This window comes from Equus przewalskii, chromosome X, assembly GCF_037783145.1.
Source record: "Equus przewalskii isolate Varuska chromosome X, EquPr2, whole genome shotgun sequence".
Taxonomy (NCBI): Eukaryota; Metazoa; Chordata; class Mammalia; order Perissodactyla; family Equidae; genus Equus; species Equus przewalskii.
Window position 1 is genome coordinate 33,882,443 of NC_091863.1, and position 22,699 is coordinate 33,905,141.

Sequence of the window (22,699 nt, forward strand, 5' to 3'; positions counted from 1 at the left end):
CTGGTATTTAATCAGTATTCAACAAATGTTAATTTACTCTGTGTCACTGTCGTTGCTGCATACACGTCTGAGCGAGCACACACACACTTCTTTGAGAAAGGAAGCAGGGGCTCTCTGAAAAGGAAGTAGGTATAAATTTTGTTTCTAGCTATGTAACATTTGGATAATCATTTAGTGTTTGTGCACATGTGCGTGTATTTTAAAGTGGGGGGGGACCAAGATGGAATTAGTAGCTTTTTTTCTAGTCCTTAGCTTTACCTCTGTTAGTTCATTCTGACTGCCTGAAGTCAAGCACTTCCATTATGATTTACGATTAAACTTAGAACTTTTATAGTCTTCTCTGTAGGTAATTTAATCTCTTGTAACCTTCACTGTACTCAGGCGCTCCTGTAACCTTTCTGGTACTACTTACATCTGGAAAACAGACTCTCGCTTGATACTGAGTGGTTAAAACGTATAGTGCGATACCAAGCAGAAGGACTTGCTTTTCCTCTTCGGAGCTTTTTTTTTTTTCCTAGAAGTTTGGTCTGACTAATATCTTAAAATATGCCAAAGTCTATTATAAGCGCTTTACACTTGTTCCCTCATTTAAACCTCACAACATTCCTCTGAGGGAATTACTATTTTTATCAGTATTTTAAAGATGGGAAAACTGACGCACAGAGAGAGTAAGTTGCTTGATCAGGGACACGTAGCTTAAATGACAGTTCTCAGGTTCAGATGCATGCACTTGGGCTTCACAGTTTCTGCTGTTAACCCGTGTTACTGCTCATCATTTTCTATACTTTTAAATAATCCACTGTTAGAATCATATAATCGATTAGGCTAAAATATCTTTTAAAAACACTAGAAAGGGGGGCTGGCCCCGTGGCCGAGTGGTTAAGTTCGCACGCTTCGCTGCAGGCGACCCAGTGTTTCGTTGGTTCAAATCCTGGGCGCGGACATGGCACTGCTCGTCAAACCACGCTGAGGCAGCGTCCCACATGCCACAACTAGAAGGGCCCACAATGTCCCGGGGGGCTTTGGGGAGAAAAAGGAAAAAAATAAAAAATCTGAAAACACTAGAAAGGAATAAACTAAAATCTTAACTATATCTGGATGACAGGATTATGGGTGGTTTAAATTTTTCTGTTTTCCGTATTTTGTAAAGTGAACATGTCTAATCAGGGACCTAAAATGCTTTAGGTTCATGAATGCTAAAGGTCGAATGGCCACTACTGATGATTTGGTTGAGATCCCTCAGGTGAATAAACTATAATCCAACAAAATGAAATGATTGGCTTAGAATTTACTGCTTCCTTTTCTTAGAGCTCTTATTTCTTTTCTCCTGCTCTCTTTTGCTTCCATCCTTCACTGAGAATATTTTTCACCGAAGCAGGACATTCTCAAATGTAACACATGAATTGGTTTGTTTTTGGAGAGTAATTTGGTTATGTGTGTCAGAAGTCTTGGATCTTGCAGTTCTTTCTGCTCTCAGGTTTTTTTTCCTGATGAAATAATTGCAAAGATTTAGCTGCTAGGACCTTTAAGTAGTAAAACAAAATTGTGGAAAAAGCCTAAATGCCCAATAATAGAGATTAAACTTGGTATACTGGTAAAAATGATATGATGTCATTTTAAACGTTAATTAAAAATGAAAACAAAGAGGAAGATTGGCAACAGATATTAGCTCAGGGCAAATCTTTCCCTGGGTGGAAAAAAAAAATGTAGGAGATGAATATTTAATAACATGAGAAGATATTCACAAGTGTTACATTATAAAAATTTAATATTTCATTTAGTTATATGTCACTATCCCTTCAGAATAGGGAAAACCAACAATTTTAACACAAATTGAAGATTTTTTGTATTTCCAGGCCTGTAAAAATTAGCTCACCCTAAGGAAATTATAGTAATTTTCAGTTATCATCTTTATTCTTCAAAAAAAGCTTTTACTTAAAAAAAATTCTTGTTTATCAAGTGGTGTTTTAGTCATAGGGCATTTACTTTGGGAATAGTTTGATTATCAAAGTACTTTCTAAAGTTGATTGACTGTTCTTAACTTTTGAGTGTTGGTATTATCTTTTTTTTTCTTACTGTATCTTTTCACTGTGATTTAAAAGAAATTCATCTTTTAATATTATGACCAAAAAAAATCAAAACTATGCTTACTCTAAGGCGAACATTAGGCACTATGCATTTTTTTCTTTGCTTTTTTTTTTTTTTTTTTTAATATTTCCTTTTTAAGGTTCCGTTTCTAGGATACCACTAAGGCTCTTTGAGTAAAACAAACCGGTTAATACATAGTGTCATGGAAGTGAACAGTAGAGAAGTTGGAGAGCAGAGCTTGTCGTTTTTTCTCTTTTGGTATTTTCTTCTGTCTCCAGTGGCTGAGGAGAGCATGTAGATTTGAGGCTCGTGAGTAGCAGGAGACTGATTCCTTTGTGCTTCGGTTGACTGATGAAGGAGCCCTGCTGGATTTGGATTTTGATTTTTTCTTTTTTAATCCAGATCTGGTTATGTCTTGAAGTTTGAGCCTATAACTCAACTGAATTGATTGTTACTCCGTACTAAAGTAGTCTTCAGAATATCAAAAGTGAAATATTAGGAGCATATCAATTATGTTTTGTTTTTAAAAGACTGTCTCTTTTTTTCTTACAGATAGCACAACAATAGAAAAATTAAGAGCTATTTGTTTGGACCACGCTAAACTTGGAGAAAGCAGCCTTAGTCCATCTCTTGACTCACTTTTCTTTGGTCCTTCGGCCTCACAAGTGCTCTACCTAACAGAGGTTGGTTTTTTCCTTTTAAATTTCTTTCATGTTCTTTAAATTTGACCTTTTATGTGGTAATGTGAAGAACATGGATAAAATTGTAATGAAATACTTTTGAAATGGTCAAAAATGTCTTAGCAATGATGATAGGGAAAAGAGAAGTTGCCTTTTTACAACCTTTTAATATAGTCCTTCTCCTTTTTCTTCCAGGTAGTCTATGCCTTGTTAATGCCTGCTGGTGCACCTCTGGCTGACGATTCCTCTGATTTTCAATTTCATTTCTTGAAAAGTGGTGGCCTACCCCTCGTTCTGAGTATGCTAACCAGAAATAACTTCCTACCAAATGCAGATATGGAAACTCGAAGGGGTGCCTACCTCAATGCTCTTAAAATAGCCAAACTGTTGCTAACTGCCATTGGCTATGGCCACGTTCGAGCTGTAGCAGAAGCTTGTCAGCCAGGTGTGGAAGGCGTGAATCCCATGTCATCGGTAATACCGACGTTTTAAAAATCTTCTTTATAACAACAGATGGTGATTTTTAAAATTAAACTCAGCAACTTTTAAAGTATACCATTCAAAGTAGATTCAAAATGTTTCAAGTTCCATTATAGTGGTACCTCCTTTTAGAGATTTCCTTCTCTTAAATTATATTTGTATGAAAAGTGCAAGCGCTTTTCACTGACTACACTCGGAGAGGACAGTTCCCCACTACCCCCTTACATCCTGTTTGACTTTCAATTATTTTAAACCCAATAAAAGTTCCAGATGAATCTCTTGTTAACTTGTACTTGGCAGATGCATAGCGACACAAATGGTAATAAAGATGCAGTTGAGTTAGCCTGTTGCCAGCGTCTCTTCCCACCCTGACGGGCTTCAACTCCAGTTTGGAGCTTATTTTGACTCCGTCTTTGCCTTGGTGGCATCTTGGATCCATTTCTCCAAAAGTTCTCAAGACATGCCAGAATTTGATGCCTATTAATGAGAGGTCAAACTATGCATGTAATTCTGACTAAAATTTGATTTATTTGCAGCATAAGTTTTGGTTTACCGAGTTACTGATAGAAGATAAAATCTTCAGTAATATAGATTTTCTTTTTTAGAAATGTCTTAGATCTTAGAGAGCTTGGAATGTTAGTGAGATATATTATCAGATAATATCACATGGAATTGTGATAGCACTTATAATAGTTCTAGGTGTGATAGTGATACTGTGGTTATGTTTAAAAGAAAGAGCTGGTGCTGGCCCCATGGCCGACTGCTTTCATTCACACCCTCCACTTCGGCAGCCCAGGGTTTCACTGGTTCGGATCCTGGGCGCGGACATGGCACTGCTTGTCAGGCCATGCTGAGGTGGTGTCCGACATGCCACAACTAGAAGGACTCACAACTAAAAATACACAACTATGTACTGGCGGGCTTTGGGGAGAAGAATATAGAAAAAAAGAGCTTCCCTCTTTTTTTAAAAAAATAATTGCTGAAATATTTGCAGATGAAATTATCTGATAATCCAGGATCTGCTTCAGAATAATCCTGGGATAGAGAGGGGATGGAAAGTGAGGGAGAGTGGCTAGGTAAAACAGTTTTGGTTCTCTGTTCATAATTGTTGAAGCTGGGAAATGGGTACATGGGAGTTCATAATACTATTCTCTCCACTTTCATATATGTTAGAAATTTTCCATTAAAAAAGATAATGAAAAAAATGAACTAAGTTTTATGTTGTTTTGTATTAAGGGTCCCATATTTATTAGGATAAGAAAAGTGGTTCTTTCTAAGATAAAAACAGGTTCTTATCGTGATCTCTGACACAGGTGCTTAATGAAGCACACAGAAAACAATTACAATGCTTTCCTCTTTCACTTTTCTCCAATATTTATTCAGAAAATGTGCCACTGTAGATACAAAGGTACACGAGAGCCTCTAGTCTTAAAGAGCACACAGTCAGTAGGGAGCTAAAAGCAAAATTAGTACAACAGACATGTCTTAAATACTGTTGTGGAAATACAATATAGAGAAAGGGGAGTTACAACTTGAAAGGCAGTCTGAATTGCCTCGCTTAAAAGTCATATGTTTGTTCTTGGGGATTTAAGAAGTTGGTTATGCTAGTCAGTAAAACACTGATACCTTTCATACATTAGTATTTTCATTCTGTCACTGATATTCCTTAATCTTTCTCCTGTTCAAAGGAGAATTTGATGACCAGAGGGAATGGGACCAGGGTCTGCCCAGGAGCAGCATGTAAAAGATGTGGAGTACTTGACTGAATCTCTAGATAGGGTTGGAACCAGTTAGTCCAGTTACAAGTTATGCTGATCCCAGACTAAGATTGATGTAGAATGGGGGTTTACAGAGGGATAATGTGGCACTCCAGTGCACAAGAAAAAGAGGAAACCTACGTTGCTGGCATTGTGAAGTGCTTTTTGTGTAAGTCACCATGGGTTGTACAGTACATGTATGGAAGAGTGATGATGGGTGAGGAGCAAATGATTGGGTCTGGTTAAGTACAAATTATTTTCTCCAGGTGAAATGTTATCTTTTTTCAGGTCAACCAAGTTACTCATGATCAAGCCGTGGTGCTACAAAGTGCCCTTCAGAGCATTCCAAATCCATCATCTGAATGCATGCTTAGAAACGTGTCAATTCGTCTTGCTCAGCAAATATCTGATGAGGTTAGTATTAAACCTTTAAAGCTCTGAAATCCTAGAAGGTTTATTTCTTTCTACTTTTGACCCTCTCTTTAATTTAGAAAGAGCCCTTACCACAATTTGGTGCTTGATTTTCCTAGGCCCACTTACTTTAATCGCTGTCTCAGTCTAGATAAAATTCCCTTAACATGAACTTTATCGAATATTAATATTAGTACTTTCTGGTTTTGATTATCTTTATGTAAAATAAACAGCATCATTTTAAAGTATATAATTCAATGAATTTTGACAAATGCATGTATGTGTGAAACCACTGACGCAATCAAGACACAGAACATTTCCATCACTCTTTCCATATGCCCCTTTGCAGTCCATTTTTCTGTCTCCCTCTGGCTCCAGGTAACCACTGATCTTTTGCCACTATATAGTAGTTTTCATTTTTTAGAATTTTATGCAAGTGAAATATCATACAAGTGTGTGTGCTTTTGTGTCTGGCTTCTGTAACTCAGAATAATGGCTGAGAATGATCTGTATTTTGCGGACCATTAGTCCATTCCTTTTTATTGCTGAGTAGTATCCCATTATGAATATTCCACGTTGTTTATCAGCGTACTTGGTGAAGGACATTGGATTGTTTCCCCTTTTTGGCTGTGAATAAACCTGCTGCGAGCATTCTGTACAAGTGTTTGTATGGACATAGGTTTTTATTTCTCTTGGGTAAAAACACTAGGCTTGCAATGGTTGGATCACCTTTGTAGTCTTTTTAAGAGTCTTCTGAAAGTAGTTCAGTAGTCCCCCCTTTTCCTCAGGGAGACATTCCAAGACCCCCAGTGGATGCCTAAATCCTCGAATAGTGCCAAACCCTATGTACACTCTGTTTTTTCCTATATGTACATATGACTATGATGAAGTTTAATTTATAAATTAGGCACAGTAGAAGATTAACAACAGTAACTTCTCTTCAGCATATTCGAATTATCAGCATCACTACTCTTGCACTTTGAGGCCATTATTAAGTAAAACAAAGGTTACTTGAACACAGGCACTGCAATACTGAGACAACTGATCTGATAACTGAGGTGGCTACTAAATGGCTAAAAGGCAGGTAAGGTATACCGCGTGGATACGCTGGCCAAAGGGATGATTCATGTCCTGGGTGGGATGGAGCAGGACAGCGAGAGATTTCATCACACAACTCAGGATGGCGCACAATTTAAAACTTATGAATTGTTTATTTCTGGAATTTTCCGTTTACTATTTTCGGACCATGGTTGACTACAAGTAACTGAAACCTCGGAGAGTGAAACCGCAGATAATGGGGGGACTACTATATAGAGCCAGATAATAACTTGGAGAGCATACTTTTTGGTGTTGCTCTTAAACTAAACAATGGGACAAAGGCAACTTGGGAACCTAAAGACAGTGGTACTCCTTCACAGCCCTTCCTGTTTCCTTTACAGGGAGAAGAAACGTTTTTGCTTGTCTAATGATTATTCCACTCTCACACTCTGTCAATAGTTTTAATTACTCTTTATCTTGCAGGCTTCAAGATATATGCCGGATATTTGTGTAATTAGAGCTATACAAAAAATTACCTGGGCATCAGGATGTGGGGCATTACAGCTAGTATTTAGCCCAAATGAAGAAATCACTAAAATTTATGAGAAGGTAAGAGTTACCACAGAAATATATTCCTTTTAAATAAATGTTTGTGTGTGAGGCTGAATTATGATGTCTGCTATCTTTAAAAATCCAATCATTTGCATCTTAATGATTGAAAATTAACTAGTAGCTATAATTAAGATGAGAATACAGTAAAGCTTTACTTTGAAAATAAAGTACTTCAGAATCCTGCCATGAGCCCCCCCCCCCCCCCGCCCTTTTTTTCCCTCTTCCCAAAGCCCCGGTGCATAGTTGTATATCATAGTTGTTAAGTCATTCTAGTTCTTCTATGTGGGATGCCACCACAGCATGGCTTGACGAACGGTGTGTAGGTGCACCCCTAGGATCCTAACCAGTGAACCCTGGGCTGCCAAAGCAGAGTACACGAACTTAACCACTACGCCACTCGGCCAGTTCCCTCCTTTTTTTTTCCTTTCTTTTTAATATGCACCAGTTTTTTCTACTTCTCACTGGGGCCAGACATAATTGTCTCATACTAAATTTACTTTGTCCCATTCTCTTTATTCTTCTTTGATCATCTTTCTGTCCTGTGTGAATTTTAGTTTAGGTAACTGTCAGTTTTAGTATCGTGGCATTTAAGTATTTTTGATTCTCTTAAAGCAGTCAAAAGTAGGAAGAGTATCAGTCGATTAGGTATCATCCCTGACCTCTCGTTAGGGTTAAGCAAATTATTTGCAGAAGAGAGGCTATGTTTAACTCTGATTTCTTATCATTTGTACCTGCCTCTGAAGCCACTGCTGCAAATTTAGAAGAGGAAATTAAGTTACAGGAACTTTTCTGGCTGGGTAGAGCTTACCTTTTGTGGCCAACATAACCCTGATTTGCCCAGGATATATGTTGGTGTCCTCTGGTATCTGTCTGGTATAGTGCTGGCTGTTCAGTCAGCTGCTATTTCAATGCCTATTCATTTTCAGGCATGTACTGTAGTTATTTTTGAAACAGTAAGATTAGAATTTATTAGCTATCTACGCAAGTATATTTTAGGTTATAAAACCTTCAAAACCTTCCTAAACAATTGTCCAAGGCAGTTGCTTTCAAATAAAATGGCACTTTAGGTAAGCTACGTAATGGAACCCAGCCAGAAATATCTAATTGCACTGCTGGAGTGGTTCTTGAGAAAGGAATGATTGTTGGTTCAGAAGGTCTCCAGGAGCCTGAAGCACAAAGAATCTGGTGGTGTGCTCAGTGGGTTCCTTCGGCCCTCCTTGGGACATAGCAAAATACTGTAGTTAGACTTCACTGTCTATTATAGTCATTTCCATACTATTCCAAAGGGGCCTCAAGAGTTGCAGGAAAGAGGCCGAGGCCAAATGGTTTAAACGAGTAGGTAAGTTTTAAGCACTAACTTGAAGTTGTATGAGATTTTTTTCTTAAATGCATCTCTAGGTAATTTGCCCGACTGTAATTTTACAGACCAATGCAGGCAATGAGCCGGACTTGGAAGATGAACAGGTTTGCTGTGAAGCATTGGAAGTGATGACGTTATGTTTTGCCTTGATTCCAACAGCCTTAGATGCTCTTAGTAAAGAAAAGGCTTGGCAGACATTCATTATTGACTTACTATTACACTGTCACAGCAAGTAAGTGTCTTCTTTAATTGTAATAAACTTATTTTTGTAAGCAGAAATGAGTTAATTTATGCTGGCAGAATTTATCCCAGAATTCAAATATTTATTGTCTCCATAGCCCATTAATGTTTAGGAAATTTTTATTTAACCATGTTTTGTGTAGAGCTAAATTTGTTTGGTTTTAGTCTCTGCAAAATGCCAACGTCAATTGTCAAAGTAAAATTAATTTTTCGTTAATTTCAGAATTGAGTTTCTCCTAAGAGGTATATATATTTTAAGCCATTTTTAAAATCTGGTTTACAAGATTTAAATAGGATATCAGCTGCCTATCTCAGATACCTAGATGACCAGGTTTCTGGGTTTTTTTGGTCTTTTTTTGTTTTTTATTGAAGTTGTTAATTCAGTATGAAATTCGCAAGGCAGGTTTATGGTAAGAACTGTACACTTTACACTGAGAGTTAAGACCAACTATAAAGCCCTAATTTCAATTCAAGAGCATTTAATTAATTACGTTTATTTTGTTTCGGGCTTCTGTTTATTCATGTTGGTCAGATTTTTAGAAAATGTTGGTTTCCATCCTCTTATGTCAATCTCATCCTGACCTTCATAAGGTAACTTTTTAAACTCGAGTGCTAATTAGTGCCACTGTTATGTGTAATTAATCTCTTATATACATTTTGTGAAAAGAGAAAATGTTCACTTTGTTTATTCTGTCACATGCCATTGTGAGGAATCCCTGATGAAAAGCTATTGTAAAGTCAAAATAAGTATTTTGCTAAAATGAAGCCTAATGATAAGTGAAACTTTTTAAAAAAAAATGTACATGATATAAGGGAGTAGGTTCAACTTGCTAACTCCAGAGGATGCTATAAAGTGATTTAGTGGGCCTCAAGTGGGAATGTCTATTATTTTAGAAATTCCTTGGTAATTTTCTTGAAGACATCTAGTCCAGCCTATTCAGAAAATCCTTTGACAGGATCCCCCCAGAAAAGGTTGAGCTTGCTATCTCCTTGAGAAGACGTTATCATCATTGGCCAGCTACGTATGTTACGAAAGATAAATAGGTTGAGTAAGTCCAGTTGCATTTAAAGAGGAAAGATGATTAGCTAACAGTTTAAATCAAGTCAAACCTGGAGGTAACAGATTTCTTATTTATGTTGATTTTTTAAAAAATCTTAAACTATTTAGGGAACTTATTTCACTTCCTTGGCTACTGAGCGTTAAGGAACTTGGTTTAACAGGTTCCCTCTACCCTTTGTGAAAATTCCCCTTGTAGGAAGTTAGAACCGTTTCTCTCCTCTCCTCCCTGAAACTTGGCACACAATGAAATACTCTACTGTAGCAGCACTTTGTCTCGTTACGCCTGTCATCCTGTCTTCAGCACCAAAGGGAGTCTTCTAAGCTTAAGATCTTTTTGAGCTTTAGGTATCTGATTTTCTTGTCTAGTACTGATTCTTACCCTGCCCTGTAGTTTTCAATCATGTTGTAACCTGACCTGAACATTATTTGTTATCATTGCCTTTTTAAAATCGGAATCCCGAAACACATCTGGCCCCGAGGGTTTCAGATAGGGATTGTGGGCATATATACACGAGGCTGCCCTTCAGGTAGGGTTTATACTTGAATAATCGCATTACTAACCAGTATAGCTATTTACAGATCATTTCCCACATAGATTTTCTCACTTAATTCTGTAGCAACTGAGAAGTAGATTTTGCTGATGGAGGGCCTAAGACTGAAGTTAAATGACAAGGTCATATCTCTTGAGTTCTAACTTATTTCTGCCACACAATCTGACTCTGTGTAATTATAATCCCCCAGCAAATTATATGAGTTCTTACGGTGTGCTTAGCAATTGTCAAGCTTGTCCAAAGTCAAATAAGATAGTTTCTGCACTCGAGGAACTTTGAGACAGAAATTAGTGTCATAAAAGGGAAAAAGTGCTTTGGAAATCGGAGGAGGAATTCAAGTTATTTTCTTCCTGGAAGGAGCACAAGTGAAGGTTCTGTGCAGAATGTAGCATGTGAGCTTATGTTTGCATAAGATTTATGTGTGCGTAAAAATGTAAGATGGACATTGGTGGTGTCCTCTCTCACACCTTCACTCCCCGTTGTCTTGTTTTTACTTCGTGTATTTTTGGATTCCATACACTTTTCTCCTTGCTACTTCTTCCCCTGTCTAAGCACCCAGCGCCCATTACCTGGACAACTGCAGTATCCTTAATCTTCCCACGCCTAGTGTTGCACGACTAAGGTGTTACTCTGATCTGTGGACCACACTGCAGACCAAGTGATCTTTGCAAAATATGATCATGTTGTTTTCCTGCTTAAAATCTTTCCATGTCTTCCCATTGCCTTTAAATTAAGTCTAAACATTTAAATTTGATTTATAGGCACTCCACAGTTTGACTCTTGGTTCTAATCATAAGTTTCAACTTAAATGCCACATTTTCCATTAAGTTTTCCTTATCCCCAGACTCGGAAGGTTTCCCAGACATCTGTTCCTATTAGATGAGATCTGCTTCCACCTCGTAACACTGACTTTATTTTATTGTAATCACTCACAATCAGATTTGTATTCCTTTAGGTGGATATGGTTTTTTCCAGCCCCTTCCAGCACCCGTTGCTTTATACCCTGCCTATTTAACTCCTTGTGTTACCTCTCTAATGCATGGAGGCAGTTGAGTTTGCCACTCCTGGCATAGTGCTTTCAGGACAGAGCCGAGTAGCCTGGTTTGATGTGTAGAAAAGAGGAGTAAAAGATAATACTGTAAAGGAGATTAGTAGGAGTCAGTTTACAGAAAGCCTTTGATGCTGAGATCTAAGTAGTGTTAGATTTTAATATGGTAGGCAGTCTCATTGTTAAATAATTTATCGAGTACCTATTATGTACTAGGCTCTATTCTAGCTACTGGGGATATAACAAACAAAACAGACAAAATGTCAGCCTTCTTGGAGTCTACATACTATTGGGGGTGAGGAGTAGGGAGGGAAGACATACAGGAAAATATATTGTGTGTAGGTAGTAATAAATGCTATAGAGAGAAATAAAGCAGGAAAGAGGATAAGGAGTGGGGGCTTAGTGTCATTCGGTTTTATATAGGATAGTCAGAGAAGGCTTCCCTAAGCAAGTGACCTTTAAACAAAGCTCTGAAAGAGTATCATTCGTGTAGAGAATGGAGGAAGTGTGTTTTAAGCAGAAGGAACAACAGGTGTAAATGTCCCAAGGTAGGGACATGCCTGACATGTTAAGGAACAGCAGGGAGCCCAGTGTGGCTGGAGCAGAGTGCATGAGGGAGGGCACTTGTAGGGGGTAAGATCACAGAAGTAACAAGCAGCCTGTAAGGATCTTAGACATCATTGTGAGGACACTGACTTTTACCCTAAGTGAGATTGGAATCCATAGGAGGGTTTTGAGCAGAGGAATGATGTGGTCTGAGTTAACATTTTAAGTTTGTTCTGGTTGCTTTATTGAAAATAAGTTATAGAGTGGCAGGAAAAGCAGACTGTTTCATTAATCCAAAGAATAGATGTCCGAGACTGGAAACATGGCAGTGATATGGTAGAAGTGGTAAGAAGTGATCAGATTTTGAGTATTTTGTGAAGATACTGGCAACAGGATTTGTTGATAGACATGTGTTTCATTTGAAGCGTTAAAGAGGTCTGCATGTGTGACAGGTTTCATCAGGAACTGACAAGCACCAGCTCTTTATAGACCCCTACTCTATTGGGGCTGCATGCCTAACTTTTTAAAAAATAAACTAGGGCAGCATGAATAACATAATACCTTTGAAAATCTGATAAACATTAATGACCTTATCCCAGAAAACTAGGCACTCTTGACTTCGATTTTCTTGGGTTCCACCAAACTCAACCCAAAGCTTCTAAAGTCCTTCTGGTTTATAGGACCATGTACGGGTTTCAGAAACCTAAAAAATATCTAGGAAGAGGTTGGTACACAGAAGATTCAGGTTCTTTACATTGAACTGTAAATTTGCTTCTAAGCTCTCTGTCAGCTAGCACAAAGACGGAAACATAGCTAACCGTGAAATGTAGTTTGTAATGTCTGTAAGATACACAAATGCTTAAGTTAGCACACATCTTCCATATGTCAGATGTTGTTCTAGGTGCCAGAAACTCTGGCATCAATAAAGCAGAGCCCTGCCCTGAAAGAGGTTACTTTCTACTGGAGACAGACCACCATCTTATAAACAAAAATAGTATTTATACGTTTGATAACTGGTTCTTGGCACCTAGTGAATGCGAAACACTATTCTAGATTCTAGAGCATGGTAGTAAACTAAATAGATCATGTCTCTGCCAACTTGGAGCATTTATTCTAGTAAGATCCATAACAATCAGGGAAAATTCCCGGTACTGGGACCAGAGACAAGTTTTTCCCATGGGTCATCACAGAGGGAATATTGTATAATACAGTGGTTCTCATCTTTAGCGTGCGTTGGAATCATCTGAAGGATTTATGAAAATACAGGTTGCTGGGACCCACCGTCAGTGTTTCTCATTCAGCAGGTCTGAGATAGAGCCTGAGGTTTTGTATGTTTAACAAGTTCCCAGATGATCCTGATGCTGATGTGGGGACCATGCTCTGGGAACTGCTGGTATAATCTAAGGGACATATGCAGCAATGTCCTTATTGTAATTGCAGCAGAATTCCTGTAGAGTTGTTTGCCTCAAAGCCCAATTGAATAAAAATCCTGTGGAAGGCCAAAAAGATGCATAATGCTCACTGTAGACCATCCTGTACCTAGAGGAGCGTTTCCAGCCTGTTCCAGAAAAGGGGTATTAGAAGGTATCCCTCAAACTCTTCGGTGGCAATTTGAGACTATAGTTCTTGACGCACAGCCTAAGTTCATCTGTTATGTGTTGCTGGCTTAAGGGAGTGTTACCTCATATTTTTACTTAGAATTTACCTACTCCTTATTCCCACCCCCACCCCCAAGAGAGAACAGTGTTGGCATCTTTTCTTTTTTTTTATTTCAGAACTGTTCGCCAGGTGGCACAGGAGCAATTCTTTTTAATGTGCACCAGATGTTGCATGGGACACAGGCCTCTGCTTTTCTTCATTACTCTGCTCTTTACCGTTTTGGGGGTGAGATCTTTTAATATGTTTATCAATGTAATTCCTTGTTTAAACAAGGAACATTCAGGAATTTATGGTTTTAGCTGATATTAAAGTTAGAGCAGCTGGGGGGTGAGGTGACTGGGCACATCTGTATGGTGATGGATGGTAATTAGTCTTTGGGTGGTGAACATGGTGTGGTCCACACAGAAATCGAAATAGAGTGATGTACACCTGAAATTTATATAATGTTATAAACTAATGTTACCTCAATAAAAGAAAAAGAGAAAATCAAAGTGGCCCCACAACTTCGGAAAATGAGGACCAGAATATAGGTCATTGTATCCCCAGACCACTAGCTATTTTAGTAGTTGTTTGTTGTTATGGAAATAATTTTTTTATGGACAAATAAGATTGAGCAATGTCTAAATTTTATTTTTCAGAATTTTGTTGTATTTGTCATTTTCGATGTGTGATCATAAATATTTTCTTTCTTACCTAAAAAAGTTAGAGCAGTCCATATTTATTTAATAAATAAAATATTAGTGATTTCCCATACTCTTTTAGTCACCTATTCTAGTTTTTAAAAAGTGGATTCTAAGCACGGACATAAAAAATTCATATTATTCTACTTTATTGTTTCAGAGCACAGCGAGAGAGAGAGCTAAACATTCAGGCGACTACTTCACTCTTTTAAGGCATCTTCTTAATTATGCTTACAACAGTAATATTAATATACCCAACGCTGAAGTTCTTCTCAATAATGAAATTGATTGGCTTAAAAGAATTAGGGTAAGTTGCATTAGGTACTGTGTTTACCATATCAATAAGTAGTATTTTATTAATAGTTTGTAGTTTTGAGCATTTTGGTTAAATGAAAAACACCAAAGAGTAATAAAAAGGACCAAAGAAGACAAGCTCTGTTGGTAAATAGTAGTAACTGATGATTCACAGAATAAATGCATAACTAGTTTTGTAAAATGCTTTGTTTTACTGGAGATTTGGAATACTGATTTTCAGCTGCTTCCATTTGAGAATCTTCGGCCTTTTTGCATATTTTCATCTTTTAAAAAGAATTCTTGAATTGTTGTCATCAAAATATACTAGCACTTAATTTAACTCTTGATCTTAACACCTGATAATCTTAGAATTGTATAAGAATATATTTCTGAAGAGATTTGCAGCTTTTAGCATTTCTTCTAGTAGTTTGTAAAGCCTACTTCTAGAAAGTTCTAGAGAACTTAAACTTGCTTAGAATAGAAAAGTTTGGGGAAATCCTCATGTCCTTCCAGCCCTCTCTTATTCTGGCTTCTCCCTCCATCTCTACCTCCCTTTCGTAAGTTAGGCATTTGGCATTTTGTCTTTGGCAGGATGATGTTAAAAGAACCGGTGAAACGGGTGTTGAAGAGACGATCTTGGAAGGCCACCTTGGGGTAACAAAAGAGTTACTGGCCTTTCAAACCCCTGAGAAAAAGTATCATATTGGTTGTGAAAAAGGAGGTGCTAATCTCATTAAAGTAAGTTCTGTTGTCCTGGTCCTAAACTAGATATCATAACTTTCTAAATGTTTATTAGAAAGTTATATCATAACTTTCTAAATGTTTATTAGAAAGTTATATCATAACATTCTAAATGTTTGTTAGCAAATCTGTCAGATTAATTTATAGTGTCATATCAGTATATTATCTTGATCTTTTTTCTACTTTTTAAGAATCAATGTGGAGGTTATAGTAATGTTTAAAATATAATTTCTGAGTTTTGTATAAATAAAATTTCAATACAATGTATTTTATAAAGTAAATAAGCACTATTTTTCTCTTGGGAAAATCTGAGTTTTTCACTTCGTTGAACTTTTCAAAATGAGATAAACCTCTGTTTTGTAAGATTGTGCTGCTTGTTTATCGTATTTCTTTAATGAGTTTCTTCACATTCATAGTAACTCAAGAAAAAAAATTAGCATTATTTTTATTTAAAACGTAAGTTTTTTAAGTGTTACAATCAGATTGCTCTTGATACTTAAATTTTTAGCCTGAGAAACTGGGTGTATTTGTTAATTATAGTAAATAGTGTTTTGAAGTGAGATCTTTTTGTTAGAAAATCCAAGTTTTCTGAGATGTAATGAGATCTTGAATTCTGATGGTAATTTAACATTATTTCCTTCTAAGAGACATTTTTCTTTCCTTAAAAAAAAATGTATATACATAACTTTCTGTATGTCACATATTTATATATAAATGTCATGTAAGTATGTATAACGTATAACATAGTGATTATGTATGTCATTGTTAATACGTAATCCTTTTTTCAACTCTTGTAGGAATTAATTGATGATTTCATCTTCCCTGCATCCAATGTTTACCTGCAGTATATGAGAAATGGAGAGCTGCCAGCCGAGCAGGCTATTCCAGTCTGTAGTTCACCAGCTACCATTAATGCTGGTTTTGAGTTACTTGTAGCATTAGCTGTTGGCTGTGTGAGGAATCTCAAACAGATTGTAGATTCTTTGACTGAAATGTATTACATTGGCACAGCAATAACTAGTAAGTATTTTAAAGTACAAAGTTGTGATGACAATTCTCTTATGTGTTCAAATCCTGTTTTCCTGTTTTTCTTTTAATAAACATCTTCAACTCATGTTTTTCTATCTGCGAAGCTTAAGGATACAGTTGATTATAGTAAATCCTTAAGAACATGTCAGCCTATTTTTTGATACTTGTATTTCAGAATATAAGGATGTTTTTAATAACATTTTAGGAGATTCTGATTCAACTGACTGCTTAAAAGGTTAGACCTTAGGCTATTTATTTTACCAAATGTATATATAGTAAGGCAGGTTTTGTTTTAACTTAAAGGGGGGTTTTTTGTTTGTTCATTTTTTCAAACTAATCCACACTTTGACTTATTTAGTTTTCAATAAGTTTAAACCCCCAAGGGGTATGGCATCCCAAGGAGTCTGTGTCCAGTGGCCCTGGCAGAAAGGTTGCTTTGGAATTTGGCATGGACCATGTCACTGTTTTCATGGGCATGAGTTACCTTTCCCCAGATTCCTCTGGTTTTGTTCAGTTTGCGGCCATGAGTCACTGTGTTGTTCTTTGCTTTTGTACACATGAGTACCTCTCTTAAATACGTAGAATTCAATTTCACCTTGGGCATGAACACCTTCAGTTTTAGGAAGAGGAGCTATGTGCTCCCTCTGGTTTTATAGCCAACAAAAGATAGAAAAAATAGCCTTGGACCACAGCTTTCCAGATGTATTTGCTGTTTTAGAAATCCTCTTCCCAGCACACCTCCACAGGCTCCAAGATGGCAGAAAGAGAAAGTCCACTTGTGTTTTCTGGTTTTTGGGTTTTTTTGGTGAGGAAGACTGGCCCTGAGCTAACATCTTTGCCAACCTTCCTCTATTTTGTATGTGAGATGCTGCCACAGCGTGCCTGATGAGCCATGGTAGGTAGGTCCACACCCAGGACCCACCTGGGTGAACCCGCAAACCCTGGGCCACTGAAGGGGAGTGTGCAAACTTAACCGCTATGCCACTGGGTCAGCCCCTAGGCCTCTTGTTTGTAAGTAGTACATTTGCATGGTAAAAATTTCAAGTACCAAAGACAGTATATACTAAAAAGTATGTTTCCTGCCCATTCCAGTCTCCCAGTCCCCCATTGATAACTGTAACCAATATCCTCAGTTCATGTCTGTCCTCCCAGCATCTCTGTGTATGAAAGATCTTTTTTGTTTAGTTTTTTAACCACAGATTAGCATGTAGTACACACATTGTTCTTCACTTTCTTTTCCCCCAATATATCTGTGATTGTTCACTATCAACACACAAATATTTACCTAGTTTCATTTATTGGCTATATACCTTTCAGTTCAATATGCTATAATTTGTTTAACCGGTCCTGTAGACACTTGATAGTATGGTAGAGGGAGATGTATGGTGATTTACAATTCTCTCAGAACTTTCAAATCCACTATCTCATTTGCTCCTCAAAATATCATTGTGATTATAGGCAAAGCAGGTGTTACTCTTATTACTAAATTAAAAAAAAAATTAAAGTTCATAATGACTAAACAGTAAAGCTAAAAAGTAAGGTTAACACGTAGAAATCAGCATCATACCATCTTGTGAGATTGCCATAGAACAACTCCAGATAAAACGTGGGTTCGTGGATGCTGGGGTAAGAACCTGTGGAGTGGTACGTGTTCTTGTATACTTAGGTTTGTGGAGGGTGAGGTGCACGCTTGGAGCACTGCTTCAGGCAACTATAGGAGTGTGCACTTGATGGTGATGTTAATTTATCAACTAATAGAGCTAAAAGTGGACAAAATGGTTCTATGCATACTACAAGAATCTTTTATCTTCTCTCAGCTTGTGAAGCACTTACTGAGTGGGAATATCTGCCACCTGTTGGGCCCCGCCCACCCAAAGGATTTGTGGGGCTGAAGAATGCTGGTGCTACTTGTTATATGAATTCTGTGATTCAGCAACTCTACATGATTCCCTCCATCAGGAACGGTATTCTTGCAATTGAAGGCACAGGTAGTGATGTAGATGATGATATGTCTGGGGATGAGAAGCAGGACAATGAGGTAAATTTTATTTAGTGCTTTTGTTTTCTGTGTTTGAAGTTCTGATGCTAGATCCGGTTGTTCTCTCTTAGAGAGTGTGGTACTTTCATTGCACCCGTTGACGTGTATTTGAAAATAAAGCTAGACTCTTCCAGCGTGACTGCTACCTCTTGATGTAATATAGTGCTCACTGTCTCCCACACTTTAAACTAGAGTTAATTTTTATGACAGTTAGGTATCTTTAAAGCAACAGTTAATATACTCACTTTTCTGTATGAACTGTTTAGTATAATCTGGAGTTTGTATAATGATAAGAATCTTCATTTTTAATAATAGTTTAAATTATATTTTTACTTTTCTATTTGATGTTTTAAATTATATATTTCCATTAATTTACGCCAAGTTGTATACTATACCAGTTTCATTATCCGTGCTTACTGTTAGGTTAGTTTTACATTTACCCAACATCATAGCTCTTCTTGCGTAGGGAACAAACTTCTCTCTGTTTTAAATATTATGTGGTCTCTTGGCAAAATTAAGGCTGCCTACGAAGTAGAGAAAATGCAGAAAAAAGCTATGGGAAAGTTCAGGCTGTGGTGGTGGATCAGAGTTGACATGACTATGGCATGGCTCTTTAAAGAAGAGAATATGGCAAGACTTAAGTTGTAGTCATGTGTCTATCCACCCTCCATTGCTTTGTTTTTATTTTACCTTTTCCTGTTCATAGTGTTGCTGAGAAGCTGGAGTGTGTTCTAATTGTAGTAAATATCTTGAATGGTTCTTTTCTCTTTCAGTCACTGGAACTATTTGCTCTGAGGTAGTTTATCATTTACAGACCTTCTGAAACATACGCTTGCCTCAACTCTTGTCCCAGATCTACTGAAGCACGTCATTCAGAAGTTGGGGTCTAAGCGTTTTTACTTTTTTTAAAAAGGCTTCATAGGGGATGCTGACACCCATGCCTGGTTAAGAACCACTGCTCTGAGTGAAAATTGAAATTGAAATTCTAGTTCTGTAGCCCATCACATCTCTGAGATGTTGAGTTAATCACAAGTAGAGATAGCTAATTGTACCAGCAAGAAGTAAACAAGGCAGGCAAAATATGATACAATTTGAAATAAGGTGTCCCACCTCTACTCTCATGGTACCCTCTACTCTCTGTTGTCTCGGCACCCACTGCACTGTGGGTTTCTTCAGTTTTTTGTTTTTTGCCTCTGTGCTCGTTTCCTTCTCTAGATTTCAGCTTTCTCATTGTAGGGACTAGATATTGTCTATTTCTATATCAGAGTTCTCAGACCTTTGATCTGCCACCAGCATTCTCTATCTCAAAGAATTTGACTATTCTAGGTACCTCATATAGGTGGAGTCATATATTATTTGTCCTTTTCTGACTGGCTTATTTCACTGAACATAATGTTCTCAAGGTTTATCCATGTCATAGCATGTGTCATAATTTCCTTTTTAAGGCTGAATAATATTCCATCGTATGGGTATACCACATTTTGTTTATCCATTTATCTATCGATGGACACTTGGGTTGCTTCTGCCTTTTGGGCTATTGGGAATCATGCTGCTATGAACATGAGTGTACAGGTACCTCTTTGAGACCTTCCCTTGAGTACTTTTGGGTGTAAACTCAGAAGTGGAATTGCTGGATCATGTAGTAATTCTATTCTTAGTGTTTTGAGGAACTGCTGTCCATAGTGGCTGCATCAATTTGTATTCCCATCAACAGTGCACAAGGGTTCCAATTTCTTTGTACAAAAGTTTTTAATTTTCATGAGGTTCAATATATCTCTTTTTGTTTCATTGCTTGTGCCCTTGGTATCATATCCAGTAAATCATGGCTGAATCCAATGTTGTGGCGCTTTTACCCTCTGGTTTCTTTTGAGAGTTTCATAGTTTTAGCTCTTGCGTACAGGTGTTTGATCCCTGTTGAGTTAATTTTTGTACACAGTGTTGGGGAAGAGTTCAACTTGATTCTTTTGCTTATGGATATCTAATTTTTCCACCACCATTTGTTGAAGAGTGCTACTGCTGTTAATATGTATATTTTATTGAATTTTATTGAATGTTTACACTTCTGAGTGCTTTATATACATTATCTCATAATCCTCACAACAGCTACATGAAGACTGTATATCCCTATTTACACATGAGGAAACTGATGCTTAGAAAAGTTAAGTAACTTACTTGCTCTAAGATACTTAGCTTCTAAGTGGCAGAGCCTGCCTTTGTGTCCAGTTCAGTCTTAGTTAATCACTGAACTCTACTCCGGTATATTATCTAGCTCTCCAGTACATAGGATTATTCCTTTATGACCACTCCTTATGCGAAGTGGTGGGAATAAGCACCAATATTATAAATTAAAATTTATAAATTAAAAGTTAAGTGCTTTGGAGATAAGAAATAGAGGTACAGATCATTCTGTTTGGCATTTGTTTCAACATATTTTATCATACTTTAAAGTTAGATTCACTCAGTAATGATCTTTTTTACTTCTAGAGCAATGTTGATCCCAGAGATGATGTATTTGGATATCCTCAACAATTTGAAGACAAACCAGCATTAAGTAAAACAGAAGATAGGAAAGAGTACAATATTGGTGTTCTAAGACACCTTCAAGTCATCTTTGGTCATTTAGCTGCTTCTCGACTACAGTACTATGTGCCAAGAGGATTTTGGAAACAGTTCAGGTAAACTATGGATGGAGAATAATAAGGATACTGCTTAAACCTTTATGAACATCTCAATACACTAATGTTAAACTTCTAAAGTATATGTTGGAAGGCATTTTTTATTTAATATTCAAGCAATAGTAATATTCAAACCCTGCTTCTCAGTTGTTGTTTTTTTTGTCATTGTCCCCAAAGGAGGATGTAGAAAGTGTCATAGTAAGGAGAGGCAGCATTCTGTAGTCTCTGAAGATGTTAATAACTTTTTATTTGGAAAACTTCTAATATATATAGAAGTAGAGAGAATAGTATAAACCCTTATGTATTCATCACCCAACTTCAACAGTTGTCAGCTCATGGGCAATCTTATTTAATCTTCTTCTTTCCAGATTGTTCTGAAGCAAATCTTAAATACATAGTTTCATCCATAAATATTTCAGTATGTATCTCTCTTTTTTTAAACATAACCATGATACTATCATGTCTTTTAAAAATTCCTTAATATTCTTGTTAGTGTTGGAATTTACCCAATTTTCTCAAGTATTTTTTACTGTTTTTTGAAATCAGGATCCAAGTGAAGTCCATATATGGCAGATGTAGGTATGACTCTTGAGTCTCTTCTAATCTTTTGAGGAAGACTAGTCCTGAGCTAACGTCCACCGCCAGTCCTCCTCTTTTTGCTGAGGAAGACTGACCCTGAGCTAACGTCCGTGCCCATCTTCCTGTACTTTATACGTGGGACGCCTGCCACAGCATGGCTTGATAAGCAGTGCCATGTCCGCACCAGGGATCCAAACCGGCGAACCCCATGCCGCCGAAGCAGAGCGTGCAAACTCAACCACTACGCCATTGGGCCAGTCCCTCTTCTAATCTTTTTTCACCCTTGGAATTATTTGTTGAAAGCGAAAAATAAAACAGGTAGTTTACCCTGTAAATTTTCCCACCATCTCGATTTTATTAATGGGATCCCTGTGGTATTTTAGTATTTTCTAGTTTCCTCAGTCCCCTGTATTTCCTATAAATAGATAGTGAGATATAGAGGCTTGATCACATTGAGGTGTTGTTTTTCTTTTTTTGGAATGGATAGTCAAAGCTGCTTCTTAGGTGGTAACGTTTAACGTTTACCTCGGTGAGGAGAGGTATAGTGTCTGTCTCTTCCCCTTCTTATGATAACAGCCATTGATCATCGTTGCCTAAATACAGTATTTCATTGGGGTTACAAAGTGGCAATATTCTAATTTTATATTAGCTGGACTAGATCTCAAAAGGGAAACTTTCCTTCACCAACTGTTTGACCATTCTAGTGTGCAATTTTATAAGAAAGGTGGGATAAATTTGTTTTCTCTTCTGTTTTTTTATTTTAAAAAATCCTTGATTGCACTTTGACTTGATTTATTTCACTTTTTTTTAATCATTGCCTGTTATGTGTCATGTGCTGTTAAAATACAACACTACAACCACAGAACTCTTTACCATGTAGGAACAAAGCTATAATCCTTCATAACAGTGGGTTTTAAAATAATACTCCTTAGAATGCCTTCCCGGGATCTCCCAGACAGCTGAGAACGGGGCAGCAAAGGCTCACCTGGCACTGCCACTCCCGTCCACCTTCCCTGCTTCGACCAGAGCAGCTCCTTTCCCTACAAGGATGCTACTTGGATTTCTTTTTGAAACCAATGCTTTATAGTACGATAGCCTACCTATGACTTCTCATGTAAATTCCTCTGACACCC

The 22,699-nt window shown here is 37.3% G+C and overlaps 1 protein-coding gene across 14 annotated transcripts in view; it reads left to right on the forward strand.

The window, feature by feature from the left end:
- USP9X (ubiquitin specific peptidase 9 X-linked) overlaps nt 1-22,699 on the forward strand; it is a 167,371-nt gene that overhangs the window by 120,994 nt on the left and 23,678 nt on the right. For 7 of the 14 annotated variants that reach the window (XM_070603644.1, XM_070603647.1, XM_070603648.1 and 4 more), the window contains exons 22-32: nt 2,641-2,771; nt 2,964-3,242; nt 5,294-5,419; nt 6,938-7,063; nt 8,465-8,658; nt 13,647-13,755; nt 14,371-14,517; nt 15,096-15,242; nt 16,043-16,265; nt 18,092-18,312; nt 20,797-20,987. In XM_070603644.1, coding sequence (XP_070459745.1) covers nt 2,641-2,771; nt 2,964-3,242; nt 5,294-5,419; nt 6,938-7,063; nt 8,465-8,658; nt 13,647-13,755; nt 14,371-14,517; nt 15,096-15,242; nt 16,043-16,265; nt 18,092-18,312; nt 20,797-20,987 — 1,894 coding nt within the window. The remainder of the gene's footprint in view (nt 1-2,640; nt 2,772-2,963; nt 3,243-5,293; nt 5,420-6,937; nt 7,064-8,464; nt 8,659-13,646; nt 13,756-14,370; nt 14,518-15,095; nt 15,243-16,042; nt 16,266-18,091; nt 18,313-20,796; nt 20,988-22,699) is intronic. The other 7 variants (XM_070603650.1, XM_070603656.1, XM_070603652.1 and 4 more) reach the window with 1 other exon arrangement.